The 17,811-nt window shown below is 41.8% G+C and overlaps 1 protein-coding gene across 2 annotated transcripts in view; it reads right to left on the reverse strand.

Annotated features, from left to right (window-relative positions):
* Positions 1–16,162, reverse strand: part of LOC128650283 (uncharacterized) — a 422,276-nt gene extending 406,114 nt beyond the window's left edge. For both annotated transcript variants that reach the window (XM_053704109.1, XM_053704108.1), the window contains exon 1: positions 15,580–16,162. In XM_053704109.1, the coding sequence (XP_053560084.1) occupies positions 15,580–15,997 (418 nt within the window). In that variant the 5' untranslated portion in view covers positions 15,998–16,162. The remainder of the gene's footprint in view (positions 1–15,579) is intronic.
* Between the last annotated feature and the right edge of the window lie 1,649 nt (positions 16,163–17,811).

Genomic DNA, 17,811 nt, shown 5'->3' on the forward strand with positions numbered 1-17,811 from the left:
GCTTTTATTACGAGTCTTGTAGGTATAGGTGTACCGCACACTTTTTTGGCCTTCACGCAACGTCAGTACCCCATTTTTTTAAAAAGTCCTTTTTCAATGGGACTTCCATAGCGCCAGTATTACGAGTTTGCCTGGGAGGGCAAAAAGTGAGCGGTACACCCTATACCGTCAAGATTCGCACCGCCATTTAAAGTCAGTAGTTATGAGTTTTATGCTACAAAGCTGTACCATAAAACTCATAACTAAAGTGTTACAAAGTACACTGACACCCATAAACTACCTATTAACCCCTAAACCAAGGCCCTCCCGCATCGCAAAAACACTAAAATAAAATTATTAACCCCTAATCTGCCGCTCTGGACATCGCTACCACTATAATAAACATATTAACCCCTAAACCGCCACACTCCTGCTTTGTAAACACTAGTTAAATATTATTAACCCCTAATCTGCTGTCCCTAACATCGCCACAACCTACATACACTTATTAACCCCTAATCTGCTGTCCCCAACATCGCCGCCACCTAACTACACTTATTAACCCCTAAACCTCTGGCCTCCCATATCACTAACACTAAATAAATATATTAACCCCTAAACTTAACCCTAAGTCTAACCCTAACACCCCTAACTTTAATATAATTAAAATAAATCTAAATAAAACCTACTATTAATAAATAAATAATTCCTATTTAAGACTAAATACTTACCTGTAAAATGAACCCTAAGCTAGCTACAATATAACTAATAGTTACATTGTAGCTATCTTAGGTTTTATTTTTATTTCACAGCTAAGTTTGTATTTATTTTAACTAGGTAGATTAGTTAGTAAATAGTTATTAACTATTTACTAACTACCTAGGTAAAATAAATACAAATTTACTTGTAAAATAAAACCTAACTTGAGTTACACTAACACCTAACATTACACTAAAATTAAATACATTAAATTAACAAAATACATTTATCTAAATTACACAAAATAAAAAAGAAATTATCAACTATTTAAACTAATTACACCTAATCTAATAGCCCTATCAAAATAAAAAAAAGCCCTACACTAAACTGCCAATGGCCCTTAAAAGGGCCTTTTGCGGGGCATTGCCCCAAAGAAATCAGCTCTTTTACCTGTAATAAAAAAATACAAACAACCCCCCAACAGTAAAACCCAGTCCACCACCCACGCAAACGACCCCTCCAAAAAAACCTACCTATAAAACTTAAGCTCCCCATTTCCCTGAAAGGGGCATTTGGATGGGCATTGCCCTTAAAAGGGCATTTAGCTCTTTTACGGTGCCCAAAGTCCCTAATCTAAAAATAAAACCCACCCAATAAACAATTAAAAAACTAAATTTATGCTTACCTGATAAATTACTTTCTTTTACGATATGACGAGTCCACGGATTTCATCCTTACTTGTGGGATATTAACCTCCTGCTAACAGGAAGTGGCAAAGAGCACCACAGCAGAGCTGTATATATAGCCCCTCCCCTTCCCCTCCACCCTCAGTCATTCGGCCGAAGGTATAGTGTTACAAACTGCTATTTATAACTGGCCCTTTAAATGGAAAATTGCCCTGCTTCCCTGGATTTTGGAGAAGCCTATTTGCCAGCCTCCTTCCTCATGACTATGGCCCCTGGAAGATTGTGCCCCTGAGAACATATTAACTTTTATTGGGTGTGTATGGCCCTTTAAGAACCATCTGGGGACATATTGTGACTTTGATGAACAATGCCCCTTTAAGACTATGTCCCCAGACCTGTGAAATGACTTGTCCCTGGCTTTCTCCCACTTGGTTCAGTTTCATTGTGTGCCATTAAGAGTTAAATTTTGTTCAGCTTCAAGAAACCTATTCTAAATACAAGTCTGCTGGGATTAGCTCTAATTAGGTTTAGTGATAAACTTTCCCATTGTCTAATCAGACTAGTATTGATAAGGTGGACTGCATTGTTTTATTGTGTGTAATGTTATCTGCTGAAGTAAATGTTGTGGCCTGTCAAAGGGAGTGTCTCTCTATCTAATATCAAATGTGTGATGGGGGATTTTATGCCTCCCCCTGAGAGTGTCCTGTTTGCATGTAACCTCAATAAAAAGCAGGCTGTGTGCTCCAGCACTTCAGACCTATTTCTGACCCTCTAACTTGCAGCTTTGACTCATGTTTGTAGGGGACAGCTTCAGCTATAATCACTACAGGGATTGCTATGTTTTTCATACTCCCTTAGCTACAGGGATTGCTACAGAAGAAAGAGGTTCACCTACTGGAGCCTGGTCGTAGGTCCAGGGCGCAGAGCAGACGGCGAGATACCAGCCCAGCAGCGGTGGTTCATAGAGTCTGCGTTACTTATGGTGGCTACGCAGCAGTTATAGAGTCTACGGTGCTGCTGCTCCTTTGGTGAGCGCTAGGAGCATCCTTTTCTACGGTCCAACTTCCAGCCAGCCTGGAGGCAACCGTAACATTTGGCGGCAGCGGTGGGATTGGCGTCCTAGCGCAAGGAGCAGCACCACAACAGCACTGGTATCGTAGGAAAGTTATTGAGGGCAACGCTAGCCACTGCGCAGCGTCCCTACCTACAGCAGCATGGAGCTGACAAGATACTGGTCAGAACCCTGTGAAGAGCACCTCAACCTGATCCGTCGCTATGAGGGCGCGGATTTCGTTCCAGAGGTAAAGAGGCGGCTAGTCCGATATGGTCCAGACCCTGCGCAGGAGGTAGTCAGTCGCCTCATCCGGGAATTGGCTACTGAGAACGAAGCGGCACGAGCCTTTGAGCGCCAACTGTGGAGTTTGGGGGTATGGACACCTACTCTCCAGCGAGAAAATGAGTTACAGGGGGCAGAGACAGTTGGTCCTGTCCCCCAGCAGCAGAGGAATATGCAGGGAATTGGGAGCCCAGACTCCATTCCCCAGCGGCAGGCTGAGTTACAGGGGGCAGAGACAGTTGGTCCTGTCCCCCAGCAGCAGAGGAATATGCAGGGAATTGTGAGCCCAGACTCCATTCCCCAGCGGCTGGAAGTATGTAAGGGAGAGGAGAGCAGCGACCTCCCTCCCCAGCGGCAGTATACTGTGCAGAGGGAAGAGACAACCAGTCTCCTTCCCCAACCAGAGATACCAGAGGCAGCAGGCCTCATAGACTGGTCCTGGGAGGACCCCCAGCAGGCAGGTGGAGATGGGACCGCAGTCTCTCTACCGGCCCTACAGGGATGCTGGGCAGGCGGCCCAGATCCCCAGCGACAGACCCAGCTACAGGGAGGGGAGAGCATCGACCTCCCTCCACAGCCGGAGTGTGTCTTCCAGGGAGAGGAGACAACCGGTCTCTCTCCCCAGCCGCAGCATGTTCCACAGGAAGCGGAGAGCATCGACCTCCCTTCCCAACGGCCACCGGAGTATCAGGAGGAGGAGGTAAGCCAATCTCCCCCTCCCCAGCTAACTCCTAACTTGGGCCCAGGGTTAACAGTGGAGATGTTAACCCCCACTGACCCCCACGTTCCCTTTGCCACCGGGCAGGACTATGCCCCAATTCCCCCAGCAGAAGAGCTGGCATCAGGACAGAGCGCTGCTGGCCTCTGCCCTACAGACCCCCTTGTTACAGGTCTGGCCTGCAAACCCCTCACCCCAGCAGAAGCGCTGGCACCAGGGCAGAGTGCCGCTGGCCTCTGCCCCCCAAGTACCATCAGCTATTTGCCCAGCTGCGCCAGGAAGGCAGAGGATGCTACCCTTTCATCCTATAACCTGGAACCTACAGGCCAGTACTACTTATTGTGGGGGGGCTACTTTGCTGCTAATGTTTATTTGTGGGTGGGTTGCAAGACTAACTTAGGCACTGACCGACAGAAGGTCAGGTGCCTGGTTAGTCTCCCTCCAAAAGGGGAGATATGTTACAAACTGCTATTTATAACTGGCCCTTTAAATGGAAAATTGCCCTGCTTCCCTGGATTTTGGAGAAGCCTATTTGTCAGCCTCCTTCCTCATGATTATGGCCCCTGGAAGATTGTGCCCCTGAGAACATATTAACTTTTATTGTGTGTGTATGGCCCTTTAAGAACCATCTGGGGACATATTGTGACTTTGATGAACAATGCCCCTTTAAGACTATGTCCCCAGACCTGTGAAATGACTTGTCCCTGGCTTTCTCCCACTTGGTTCAGTTTCATTGTGTGCCATTAAGAGTTAAATTTTGTTCAGCTTCAAGAAACCTATTCTAAATACAAGTCTGCTGGGATCAGCTCTAATTAGGTTTAGTGATAAACTTTCCCATTGTCTAATCAGACTAGTATTGATAAGGTGGACTGCATTGTTTTATTGTGTGTAATGTTATCTGCTGAAGTAAATGTTGTGGCCTGTCAAAGGGAGTGTCTCTCTATCTAATATCAAATGTGTGATGGGGGATTTTATGCCTCCCCCTGAGAGTGTCCTGTTTGCATGTAACCTCAATAAAAAGCAGGCTGTGTGCTCCAGCACTTCAGACCTATTTCTGACCCTCTAACTTGCAGCTTTGACTCATGTTTGTAGGGGACAGCTTCAGCTATAATCACTACAGGGATTGCTATGTTTTTCATACTCCCTTAGCTACAGGGATTGCTACAGAAGGAAGAGGTTCACCTACTGGAGCCTGGTCGTAGGTCCAGGGCGCAGAGCAGACGGCGAGATACCAGCCCAGCAGCGGTGGTTCATAGAGTCTGCGTTACTTATGGTGGCTACGCAGCAGTTATAGAGTCTACGGTGCTGCTGCTCCTTTGGTGAGCGCTAGGAGCATCCTTTTCTACGGTCCAACTTCCAGCCAGCCTGGAGGCAACCGTAACATATAGGAAGAGAAAAAAGAAAGGCTAAAAGGTGCAGAAGTGACTGAAGTTTACAAAAAATATAAAGAAAAACTGTCTTAAAAAGAACAGGGTGGGCCGTGGACTCGTCATATCATAAAAGAAAGTAATTTATCAGGTAAGCATAAATTTAGTTCTCTTTTACAAAGATATGACGTCCTTACTTGTGGGAAACCAATACCAAAGCAATAGGACAAGGATGAAAGGGAGGGACAAGACAGAAACCTAAAACGGAAGGCACCACTGCTTGAAGAACCTTTCTCCCAAAGATAGCCTCAGAAGAAGCTAAAGTATCAAATTTGTACAATTTGGAAAAAGTGTGAAAGGACGACCAAGTCGCAGCCTTACAAATCTGTTCAACAGATGCATCGTTTTTAAAAGCCCATGTGGAAGCCACAGCCCTAGTAGAATGAGCCGTAATTCTTTCAGGAGGCTCCTGTCCAGCAGTCTCATATGCCAGGTAGATGATACTTCTCAGCCAAAAAGAAAGAGAGGTAGCCGTAGCTTTCTGACCCCTACACTTTCCGGAATAAACAATGAATAATGAAGATGATTGACGGAAATCCTTAGTTGCCTGTAAGTAAAACTTTAAGGCATGGACCACGTCCAAGTTATGTAACATACGCTCCTTCTTAGAAGGAGGATTAGGACACAAGGAAGGAACAACAATTTCCTGATTAATATTCTTATTCGAAACAACCTTAGGAAGAAAACCAGGTTCGGTACGTAAAACCACCTTATCAGAATGAAATATGAGATAAGGCGAATCACACTGTAACGCTGAAAGCTCAGAAACTCTTCAAGCAGAAGAAATAGCAACCAAAAACAAAACTTTCCAAGATAACAGTTTAATATCTATGGAATGCATAGGTTCAAACGGAACTCCTTGAAGAACTCGAAGAACTAAATTCAAACTCCAGGGAGGAGTAATAGGTCTAAATACAGGCTTAACCCCAGATAGAGCCTGACAAAAAGACTGAACAACTGGTACATTTGCCAAACGTTTGTGAAACAGAATTGAGAAAGCTGAAATTTGTCCCTTTAAGGAACTCGCTGATAACCCTTTCTCCAATCCTTCTAGGAGAAAAGACAGAATCCTAGGAATCCTAACTTTACTCCATGAGGAACCCTTGGATTCACACCAATAAAGATATTTACGCCATATCTTATGATAGATTTTTCTAGTGACAGGCTTTCTAGCATGTATCAAAGTATTGATAACTGAATCAGAGAATCCTCGCTTAGATAAAATCAAGCGTTCAATCTCCACGCAGTCAGCTGCAGAGAAATTAGATTTGGATGTTGGAAAGGACCTTGAATGAGAAGGTCCTGTCTCAATGGAAGTTTCCACGGTGGCAGAGAGGACATGTCCACTAGATCCGCATACCAAGTCCTGCGCGGCCATGCAGGCGCTATCAGGATCACTGAAGCTCTCTCCTGTTTGATTCAAGCAATCAAGCGTGGGAGGAGAGGAAACAGCGGAAACACATAAGCTAGGCTGAACAACCAAGGCACTGCCAAGGCATCTATCAGTTCGGCCTGAGGATCCCTTGACCGGGATCCGTATCTTGGAAGCTTGGCATTCTGTCGGGATGCCATCAAATACAATTCCAGTCTGCCCCATCTGAGAATCAATGAGGCAAATACCTCCGGGTGAAGTTCCCACTCCCCCGGATGAAAAGTCTGTCGACTTAGAAAATCTGCTTCCCATGTCTCTACTCCTGGGATGTAGATCGCTGACAGATGACAAGAGTGGGCCTCCGCCCAACTGATTATCTTGGATACCTCTATCATCACTAAGGAACTCCTTGTTCCCCCTTGATGATTGACATATGCCACAGTCGTGATGTTGTCCGACTGGAATCTGATGAATTTGGCCGAAGCCAACTGAGGCCATGCCTGAAGCGCATTGAATATTGCTCTCACTTCCAGAATATTGATTGGAAGAAGAGACTCCACTTGAGTCCAAACACCCTGAGCCTTCAGGGAGTTCCAAACTGCACCCCAGCCCAGAAGGCTGGCATCTGTTGTCACTATTACCCACAAGGGTCTGCGGAAACAAGTCCCTTGGGACAGATGATCCATCGACAACCACCAAAGAAGAGAGTTTCTGGTCTCTTTATCCAGATTTATCTGAGGAGATAAATCCGCATAATCCCCATTCCACTGTCCAAGCATGCACAGTTGCAGTGGTCTGAGATGAAAGCGAGCAAACGGAACGATGTCCATTGCCGCTACCATTAATCCAATTACTTCCATACACTGAGCCACTGATGGCCGAGGAATGGACTGAAGTGCTCGGCAAGTATTTAGAATCTTTGATTTTCTGATCTCCGTCAGAAATATTTTCATGGCTACCGAGTCTATCAGAGTTCCCAAGAAAGGAACCCTTGTCTGTGGGACAAGTGAACTCTTCTCTATGTTCACCTTTCAGCCGTGAGTTCTCAGAAAAGACAACACTGTGTCCGTGTGAGATTTTGTCAGATGATATGTTGACGCCTGAATCAGAATGTCGTCCAGATAAGGCGTCACCACTATTCCTCACGGTCTGAGAACCACCAAAAGAGATCCTAGAACCTTTGTGAAGATTCTGGGTGCTGTGGCCAAGCCGAAGGGAAGAGCCACGAATTGATACTGTTTGTCCAGAAAGGCAAACCTTAGAAACTGATGATGATCTTTGTGGATAGGAATATGAAGGTAAGCATCCTTCAAGTCCACGGTAGTCATATATTGACCCTCCTGGATCATTGGAAAAATTGTTCGTATTGTCTCCATCTTGAATGATGGAACTCTTAGAAATTTGTTTAGACACTTGAGATCTAAAAATGGGTCTGAACGTTCCCTCCTTTTTGGGAACCACAAATAGGTTTGAGTAAAACCCCTGTCCCAATCTTGGAACTGGACAAATTACTCCCATAGTAGAAAGGTCTTTTACACAGCGTAAGAACGCCTCTCTTTTTATCTGGTTTGCAGATAACTTTGAAAGATGAAATCTCCCTCTTGGGAGAAAGTCCTTGAATTCCAATAGATAACCATGGGTCACTATTTCTAGTGCCCAGGGATCCTGAACATCTCTTGCCCAAGCCTGAGCAAAGAAAGAGAGTCTGCCCCCTACTAGATCCAGTCCCGGATCGGGGGCCGCCCTTCATGCTGTCCTAGGAGCAGGAGCGGGCTTTTTGGATTGTTTACCCTTATTCCAGCTCTGATTAGATTGGGTAAAATTCCCTTCCTGCTTTGAGGAAGAAGAAGCGGGGGGTCCTCCTTTAAAGTTCCGAAAGGAACGAAAATTAATCTGTTTACCGCTCATTTTAACCGACTTATCCTGAGGTAGGGTATGGCCTTTACCTCCTGTAATATCAGAAATGATTTCCTTCAAATCTGGTCCAAAAAGGGTCTTACCTTTAAAGGGAATAGCTAAAAGCTTATGTTTTGATGACACATCAGCAGACCAAGATTTGAGCCACAATGCTCTATGTGCTAAAATAGCAAATCCTGCATTTTTTGCCGCTAATTTAGCAATTTGAAAAGCGGCATCAGTAATAAAAGAATTAGCTACCTTGAGAGCCTTAATTCAATCTAAAATCTCATCTAATGGAGTCTCAACTTTAAGAGACTCTTCTAGAGCCTCAAACCAAAAAGCTGCTGCAGTAGTTACTGGAACAATGAAAGCCTGTAGGTTGTAAAAGAAACCCCTGATTAACAAATAATTTCTTTAGTAGACCCTCTAACTTCTTATCCATAGGGTCTTTGAAAGCACAACTATACTCAATGGGTATAGTAGTACGCTTAGTTAGGGTAGATATAGCTTCCTCTACCTTAGGGACCGTTTGCCATGAGTCCCGAATGGTATCTGATATGGGAAACATTTTCTTAAAATTAGGAGGGGGAAAAAACGGTATACCTGGTCTATCCCATTCCTTTCTAATAATTTCCGAAATTCTCTTAGGAACCGGGAAAACATCAGTGTAAATAGGTACTTCCAAATATTTATCCATTTTACACAATTTCTCTGGAGGAATCACAATAGGGTCACAATCATCCAGAGTCGCTAAAACCTCCCTAAGTAACAGGTGGAGGTGTTCAAGCTTAAATTTAAATGACATAGCATCAAATCTGTGTGAGGTAAAAATTTCCTGAATCAGAAATTTCACCCTCAGACAGTAATTCCCTGACCCCCAACTCAGAGCACTGTGAGGGAACATCGGAAATAGCTAATAAAGCATCAGAGGATTCAGTATTTACATTAATACCTGACCTACTGCTTTTACCCTGCAACACTGGTAATTTAGACAATACCTCTGTAAGGGTAGTTGACATAACTGCAGCCATCTCCTGCAGAGTAAAGGAATTAGACGCACTAGAAGTACTAGGCGTCGCTTGTGTGGGCGTTAAAGGTTGTGACACTTGGGGAGAATTGGATGGCATATCCTGATTCTCTTCAGACTGAGAATCATCCTTAGGCACACTTACTTAATTTAAAATATGCTTTTTACATTGTAAAGCCCTTTCAGTACAAAAGTTACACAATGTAAGAGGGGGTTGCACAATAGCTTCTAAACACATAGAACAATGAGAAACCTAAATGTCAGACATGTTGAACAGACTAGTAATACCACAAAAGTCGTTTAAACACTTATTTATAGCATAAAATAAACATTAGAAAAACGTGTACTGTGCCTTTAAGAAAAGAAAAAGTGAACAATTTTTCCAAAATGCACAAAAAATGTTAAATTATTCCCAAATTTAACTTAAATATCGTTGGTTAATCCAAAAATTACTGCACCCAGAAGCAAAGACAGAAATAAGGCTTTAGAAGTACTTATATCAACATCTAGTCAAAAGATAGATAAAAAATACCCTCTACACCTCGACACAGCTCTGCTGTGGCGCCTACCTGCCCCCAGAGTACTTTGAATCAAGTTTCCAAACCTTCAGACCAGCTACACAGTTCAGGAGCCACCGAGTTACTGTTTGCTGCTGCTAAGCCTGAAGAAAATGCCCCAAAAATAGGCTCCGCCCCTTAAGGGCAAAAGTTGGAGTAGGCCCAAACAACACCGCATGGGAATGCAGTTTTGCACTAAAGTAAAAATACACACACAATTACAACCCTCAGGCATAAAAACAATAAGTTTTAAGTGCCAAAAATAATAAACATAAAACTTCGTTTTTAACATTGTCTCCCATGTCACATAATGCCCAAATATCAACTAATGATAAATATAATATAGGGACTCCAGTAACATCCCTCTTATTAAAATAGGTTTTACTGCTTACCCCATCCCTATACAGGGAAAAAATGCCAGCCAGTTCTGATACACCAAGTCTCAGAAAAAAAGGCTGCACATACCTTAATGCTGCTTGTAGCATGAAACCGGTCTCCACACTGAAGATGTCTCATGGTTACCTTCAGAAGTCTTGTGGGAACCAGCGTGGATCTTAGTTACAAATGCTAAGATCATCAAACCTCAGGGCAAAAATCTTCTTCCATATCCCCCTGAGGAAAATAGTATGCACCGGTTCCATTTAAAATAAAAAACTTCTTGATTGAAGAAACTAAAACTAACACCTCACTTTACCATGTCTTCCTAGTATAACACAGGCAAAGAGAATGACTATGGGTGGAGGGGAAGGGGAGGGGCTATATATACAGCTCTGCTGTGGTGCTCTTTGCCACTTCCTGCTAGCAGGAGGTTAATATCCCACAAGTAAGGATGAAATCAGTGGACTCGTCATATCTTTGTAAAAGAAAACCTAACACTAACCCCCGAAGATCCACTTACAGTTTTTGAAGACCGGACATCTATCCTCAACGAAGTCAGGAGAAGTCTTCATCCAAGCAGCAAGAATTCCTCAACGAAGCCGGGAGAAGTCTTCATCCAAGCAGCAAGAAGTCGTCCTCCAGGCGGACAGAAGTCTTCAACCAGACGGCATCTTTTATCTTTATCCTTCCGACACGGAGCAACTCCATCTTCAAGACATCCGGCGCGGAGCATCCTCTTCTTTTGATTCCTCTTGAAGAATGAAGGTTCCTTTAAATGACATCATCCAAGATGGCATCCCTTGAATTCCGATTGACTGATAGAATTCTATCAGCCAATCGCAATTAAAGGGTAAAAAAACCTATTGACTGATGCAATCAGCCAATAGGATTTAGCTCACATTCTATTGGCTGTTCCATTCAGCCAATAGAATTCGAGCTCAATCCTATTGGCTGATTGGATCAGCCAATAGGATTGAAGCTCAATCCTATTGGCTGATTGCATCAGCCAATAGGATTTTTTACCCTTTAATTCCGATTAGCTGAATTCTATCAGCCAATCGGAATTCAAAAGACGCCATCTTGGATGACGTCATTTAAAGGAACCTTCATTCTTCAAGAGGAATCGAAAGAAGAGGATGCTCTGCGCCGGATGTCTTGAAGATGGAGCCGCTCCGCGTCGGAAGGATGAAGATAGAAGATGCCATCTGGGTGAAGACTTCTGCCCGCCTGGAGGACGACTTCTTGCCGCTTGGATGAAGGCTTCTCCCGGCTTCATTGAGGACTTCTTGTAACTTGGATGAAGACTTCTCCCGACTTCGTTGAGGATGGATGTTCGGTCTTCAAAAACTGTAAGTGGATCTTCGAGGGTTAGTGTTAGGTTTTATTAAGGGTTTATTGGGTGGGTTTTATTTTTAGATTAGGGTTTGGGCACAGAAAAAGAGCTAAATGCCCTTTTAAGGGCAATGCCCATCCAAATGCCCTTTTCAGGTCAATGGGGAGCTTAGGTTTTTTTAGATAGGATTTTATTTGGGGGGTTTGGTTGTGTGGGTGGTGGGTTTTACTATTGGGGGGTTGTTTGTATTTTTTTATTACAGGTAAAAGAGCTGATTTCTTTGGGGCAATGTCCCGCAAAAGGTCCTTTTAAGGGCCATTGGCAGTTTAGTGTAGGCTAGGTTTTTTTTTTAAATTTGGGGGGCTTTTTTATTTTGATAGGGCTATTAGATTAGGTGTAATTAGTTTAAATAGTTGATCATTTCTTTTTTATTTTGTGTAATTTAGTGTTTATTTTTTTGTAATTTAGTTAATTGTATTTAATTAATGTAATTTATTTAATTTTAGTGTAATGTTAGGTGTTAGTGTGAGGCAGGTTAGGTTTTATTTTACAGGTAAATTTGTATTTATTTTAACTAGGTAGTTAGTAAATAGTTAATAACTATTTACTAACTAGTCTACCTAGTTAAAATAAATAAAAACTTAGCTGTGAAATAAAAATAAAACCTAAGATAGCTACAATGTTACTATTAGTTATAGTGTAGCAAGCTTAGGGTTTTATTTTATAGGTAAGTATTTAGTTTTAAATAGGAATTATTTAGTTAATGATAGTAATTTTTATTTAGATTTATTTTAATTATATTAAAGTTAGGGGTGTTAGGGTTAGGGTTAGACTTAGGTTTAGGGGTTAATATATTTATTTCGTGTTAGTGATGTGGGAGGAGAGCGGTTTAGGGGTTAAAAACTTTAGTATAGTGGCAGCGGCGACGTTGGAGGCGGCAGATTAGGTGTTAATAAATTTATGTAGGTGGCAGCGACGTTGGGGGTGGCAGATTAGGGGTTCTTACATTTATGTAGGTGGCAGCGACATTGGGGGAAGCAGATTAGGGGTTAATAAGTGTAGATAGGTGTCGTGACATTGGGGGCGGCAGATTAGGGGTTAATAAGTGTAATGTAGGTGTCGGCGATGTCAGGGGCGGCAGATTAGGGGTGTTTAGACTCAGGGTTTATGTTAGGGTGTTAGGTGTAAAAATAAATTTTCTTTCCCCATAGGAATCAATGGGGCTGCGTTACGGAGCTTTACGCTCCTTTATTGCAGGTGTTAGGCTTTTTTTTAGCCGGCTCTCCCCATTGATGTCTATGGGGAAATCGTGCACAAGCACGTAAAACCAGCTCAAAGCAGCGCTGGTATTTGTGTGCGGTATGGAGCTCAACGCTGCCATATTGCCTGCTAACGCCAGGTTTTTGCAAACCTGTAATAGCAGCGCTATTAAAGGTGAGCGGTGGAAATAACTTGCAAATTATTACCGAGCCGCTCATAACGCAAAACTCGTAATCTGGCCGATAGCTAGGTAGACTCAGGAGCACTAATGTATTCAGCTAGCTCCCAATAGTGCATTTCCACTGCTTATTCGACAAATGGATATCAAGAGAATAAAGCAAAATTAAGAATACAATTTCATTCTGAATCATGAAAGAAGAAATCCCTTTAAATCATCCACAAGTGTGTATTAAAAGCACACCACCTTCAGAAGGCAATACTTTATTAGCGAAGAGAAATCCGGCATCTTGTGATAAATCAGGCAGCTTTTTACTGTCTGTTTCTTTAAAGTGATGGTGAACTCTCCCCTTTTTAAAATCAGATGTGGAATTTTAGTAATATTTTAGACGGATTTTAATTAATCAGATGTAATGTAGATGCGCTATAACTTACTTTTTAATATTGATATGAAATTCAAATAACTGCACTCCGCTGCCCACTTCAAAAGTCAATTTTACTGTGAACTAACGTTTTGAACTGTTCTCCAGTCAATGCTCTCCCCATATGGTGCCTTTTGTTGTAGCTAGAGTGCTGATTGGAGAACAATTCAAACCTTTAGCTCCACAGAAAAATTGACTTTTGAAGTGGGTGGCAGAGCGCAGGGCATTTAAATTTCATATCTATATTAACCCCTTAGTGACCAGACCATTTTTCAATTTTCTTACCGTTAAGGACCAGGGTTGTTTTTACATTTCTGCGGTGTTTGTGTTAAGCTGTAATTATTCGTCTTACTCATTTACTGTACCAACACATATTATATACAGTTTTTCTCGCCATTAAATGGACTTTCTAAAGATACCATTATTTTTATCATATCATATAATTACTATAAAAAAAATTATAAAATATGATGAAAAAAATGAAAGAAACACACTTTTTCCAACTTTGACCCCCAACATCTGTTACACATCTACAACCACCAAAAAACATCCATGCTAAATAGTTTCTAAATTTTCTCCTGAGTTTAGAAATACCCAATGTTTACATGTTCTTTGCTTTTTTTGCAAGTTATAGGGAAATAAGTACAAGCAGCACTTTGCTATTTCCAAACCATTTGGTTTTTTTAAATATTAGCGATAGTTACATTGTAACACTGATATCTGTCCGGAATCCCTGGATAACCCTTTTTTTAGTAGACAACCCAAAGTATTGATCTAGGCCCATTGTGGAATATTTCATGCCATAATTTCACCGCTAAATGCGATCAAATTAAAAAAAAATTGTTCACATTTTCACAATCTTTAGGTTTCTCACTGAAATTATTTACAAACAGCTTATGCAAATATGGCACAAATGGTTGTAAATGCTTCTCTGGGATCCCCTTTGTTCAGAAATAGCAGACATATATGACTTTGCCATTGCTTTTTGGTAATTAGAAGGCCGCTAAATGCAGCTGCGCACCACACTTGTATTATGTCCAACAGTGAAGGGGTTAATTAGGTAGCTTGTAGGGTTAATTTTAGCTTTAGTGTAGAGATCAGCCTCCCACCTGACACATACCACCCCTTGATCCCTCCCTGACCCCTCTCAAACAGCTCTCTGCCCTCCCCCACCCCCAAAGGTCACCCCCATCTTAAGTACTGGCAGAAAGTCTGCCAGTATGAAAATAAAAGTTTTTTTTGTTTTTTTAAATATATATCTTTTTAATATATATATTCTGCAATGTAGGATCTCCCCTTACCCTCCAACCTCCCTGATACCCCCTAAACAGCTCTCTAACCCTCCCCCTCTACCTATTAGCCGCCATGTTAGGTGCAAGTACCCAGTTTCCTATGTTTTTGCTCTTTTTTTTAAATAAATAGACGCTTTCCGTAGTGTAGCTTCCCGCACTCATTTCCCTCCCCCCTCTCCCTCCCAGATCCCTTTCCCAAAACATATATATACATATATACCCTCTCCCTCTTTACCAATCACTAAAAAATTGTAGCGTGGCTGTAGAGGTCGCACCCGCTTCCGCACCCTCACGCCCCCTTCTGCCTGCTCCCACTCCTCTCATGCCCCCCTCACACCTCCTCCCACCCTCCCCCCCCCCAGCGATGGGCTGCCCACCCGCCTCCCTGCTATCCCTCCCATACCACCTACGATCGGCACCTTTGCTGGCTGATGCAGTGAATGCCACAGAGCGGCTCTCTCTGCACCAGTTGCTTAAAAAAGGGTATTACATGATGCCTCAATATCGAGGCATCACTGCAATATCCTGAAATTGCCTGGAAGCGATCACGATCGATTCCAGCGCTTAAAACCCTAAAGGACATGCCAGGCACGTCCTTGGTCGTTAACTACTGGTTTTTGTCATTAAGGGGTTAAAAAGTAAGTTATAGCGCATCTTCATTACATCTGATGAATTAAACTCCATCTAATATATCACTAACATTCCAGATCTGATTTTAAAAAGGGGAGAGTTTACCATCACTTTAAAGTGTCAGCAAACATTAAAAATAATTTTATATAATTCTGCACATAGAAAAAAACAGACCCGCTCAGAAGATCACAGAGAGCGGGTCTGTAAAACAGCAGGTTTTTTTTTAAATTCAAAGGGGAAATTTTGTTTTATAATGTTTGTGCTAATATAATGTTATATAATTCTGCACTATGTGCAGAATTATATAACATTATTTTTAAGGTTTACTGTCCCTTTAAGTAAATAGCAAGTCAAATAAAAAATACATATTATATTAATTAATTGTACCTGAAATTATTGGCTGTGGAATTGTTTCTTCTGTACCTTGAACTTCATCAATCAATATATCTGTTACTTTTAGTTTCTCTGTTAACATCAGCCGAAGCCTCAGCTTACATTGATTCACTGCATCATTGGACGAATTTAAGATTGCAAACTTAATGAAAATATTGCACTCATTTTCCTTGCTGTATTGAATGTCTTGCAGTCTCAGTCCATTTTTTTTTGCTGCATCTTCAAGAAGATCTTTGAATGACTTTTCCTGAAGTTTGTAGAAAACTTGAATAGACCTTTCTGCTTTAATAACAGGGCAAATAATACGTCCATCTGTGCGAATGAATGCATCGCAAATGCGAATCCATGTTGTACCATAATCTGCTGTACTTTGAAGCACGGCCGTTTTTGCTTTTTTAGCTGGAGTTGCCATAGTTTAGAACTTGATAATAAGTTACTTTTGGAAACGTTGTTCAGATCAGAATAGACGCCAGCAATGTACATTTAAATTCTGTGTATAATATGTGGTTCCAAACTAGCCATTGTGCACTGCTTCCACATCAGTGACTGAGAAACACTCAAAGGTAACGTACAAGGAAGGCGCGGCTGATTTAAATAAAAAACAGCTTTCTGTTTTACTTTCGTTTCTTCTGAGAAGTAAGATTAGCATTTTCCGATTGTGCAACATTCAAAAGAACACTCTTTGCAGTAGTAACATGATTCTACCTCTCCACATAGACCACCTACCCTATCAACAAACAATGCAGCAAATAGATAAATATAGTTCAAAGTGAAATTAAGTCCATCTTAAAGGGACATTAAACACACTGTTTAATTGTTAATATGATTGTAATAATATTTAATTATGTGTATTAAAAACTAAAACAATGTACCTTTATTTTTTATTTTGTGCCACTTTACTTGTAATTTGTAATTCCCCTGATATTCTATAATGTATCACCATGATGAAATCTAGGTTTTCCTTATCTAGTCTCTGGTGCTGAATGTATCTATAGACAGAGTATAAAAACAATTGGCTAGATTACGAGTTTTTGTCAGTAAGGCTTGCGGTGCTAACGCTCCTTTTTTTCTCACCACTCACTTAAGACAGCGCTGGTATTATGAGTTTTCTGAAAGGCTGCGTTAGCCTCAGAAAAGTGAGCGGAGAGCAAAATTTAGCTCTACATCTCACCTCAATACCAGCGTTGCTTATGGTAGCGGTGAGCTGGCTAAACGTGCTCGTGCATGATTTCCCCATAGAAAACAATGGGGCTGAGCCGGCTGGAAAAAAAACTAACACCTGCAAAAAAGTTCAGCTCCTAACGCAGCCCCATTGATTCCTATGGGAAAATAAAAAATATGTCTACACCTAACACCCTAACATGAACCCCGAGTCTAAACACCCCTAATCTAACACTTATTAACCCCTAATCTGCCGCCCCTGACATCGCCGCCACCTGGATTATATTATTAACCCCTAATCTCCCGCTCCGTACACCGCCGCCACCTACATTATACCTATGAACCCCTAATCTGCTGCCCCTAACATCGCTGACACCTACATTATATTTATTAACCCCTAATCTGCCGACCCCAATGTCGCCGCCACTATAATAAAGTTAATAACCCCTAAACCTAAGTCTAACCCTAACCCCCCCCTAACTTAAATATAATTTAAAATAATCTAAATAAAATTACTACAATTAAATAAATTATTCCTATTTAAAACTAAATACTTACCTATAAAATAAACCCTAAGCTAGCTACAATATAACTAATAGTTACATTGTATCTAGATTAGGGTTTATTTTTATTTTACAGGCAAGTTTGTATTTATTTTAACTAAGTAGAATAGTTATTAAATCGTTATTAACTGTTTGCATCAGCCAATAGGATTTTTCCTACCTTAATTCCAATTTGCTGATAGAATTCTATCAGCCAATCGGAATTGAAGGGAAGCCATCTTGGATGACGTCATTTAAAGGAACCTTCATTCTTCGGTTGGACTTTGTTGGAAGAGGATGCTCCGCGTCGGCTGGATTGAAGATGGACCCGCTCCGCTCCGGCTTCTTGGAGGACTTCGGCCCGGCTGGGTGAAGACATCTCAAGGTAGGGTGAACTTCAAGGGGTTAGTGTTAGGTTTTATTAAGGGGGGATTGGGTGGGTTTTAGAGTAGGGTTGGGTGTGTGGGTGTTGGGTTTTAATGTTGGGGGGGGTATTGTATTTTTTTTTAACAGGTAAAAGAGC

The sequence above is a fragment of the Bombina bombina genome, chromosome 2, assembly GCF_027579735.1.
Source record: "Bombina bombina isolate aBomBom1 chromosome 2, aBomBom1.pri, whole genome shotgun sequence".
Lineage (NCBI taxonomy): Eukaryota > Metazoa > Chordata > Amphibia > Anura > Bombinatoridae > Bombina > Bombina bombina.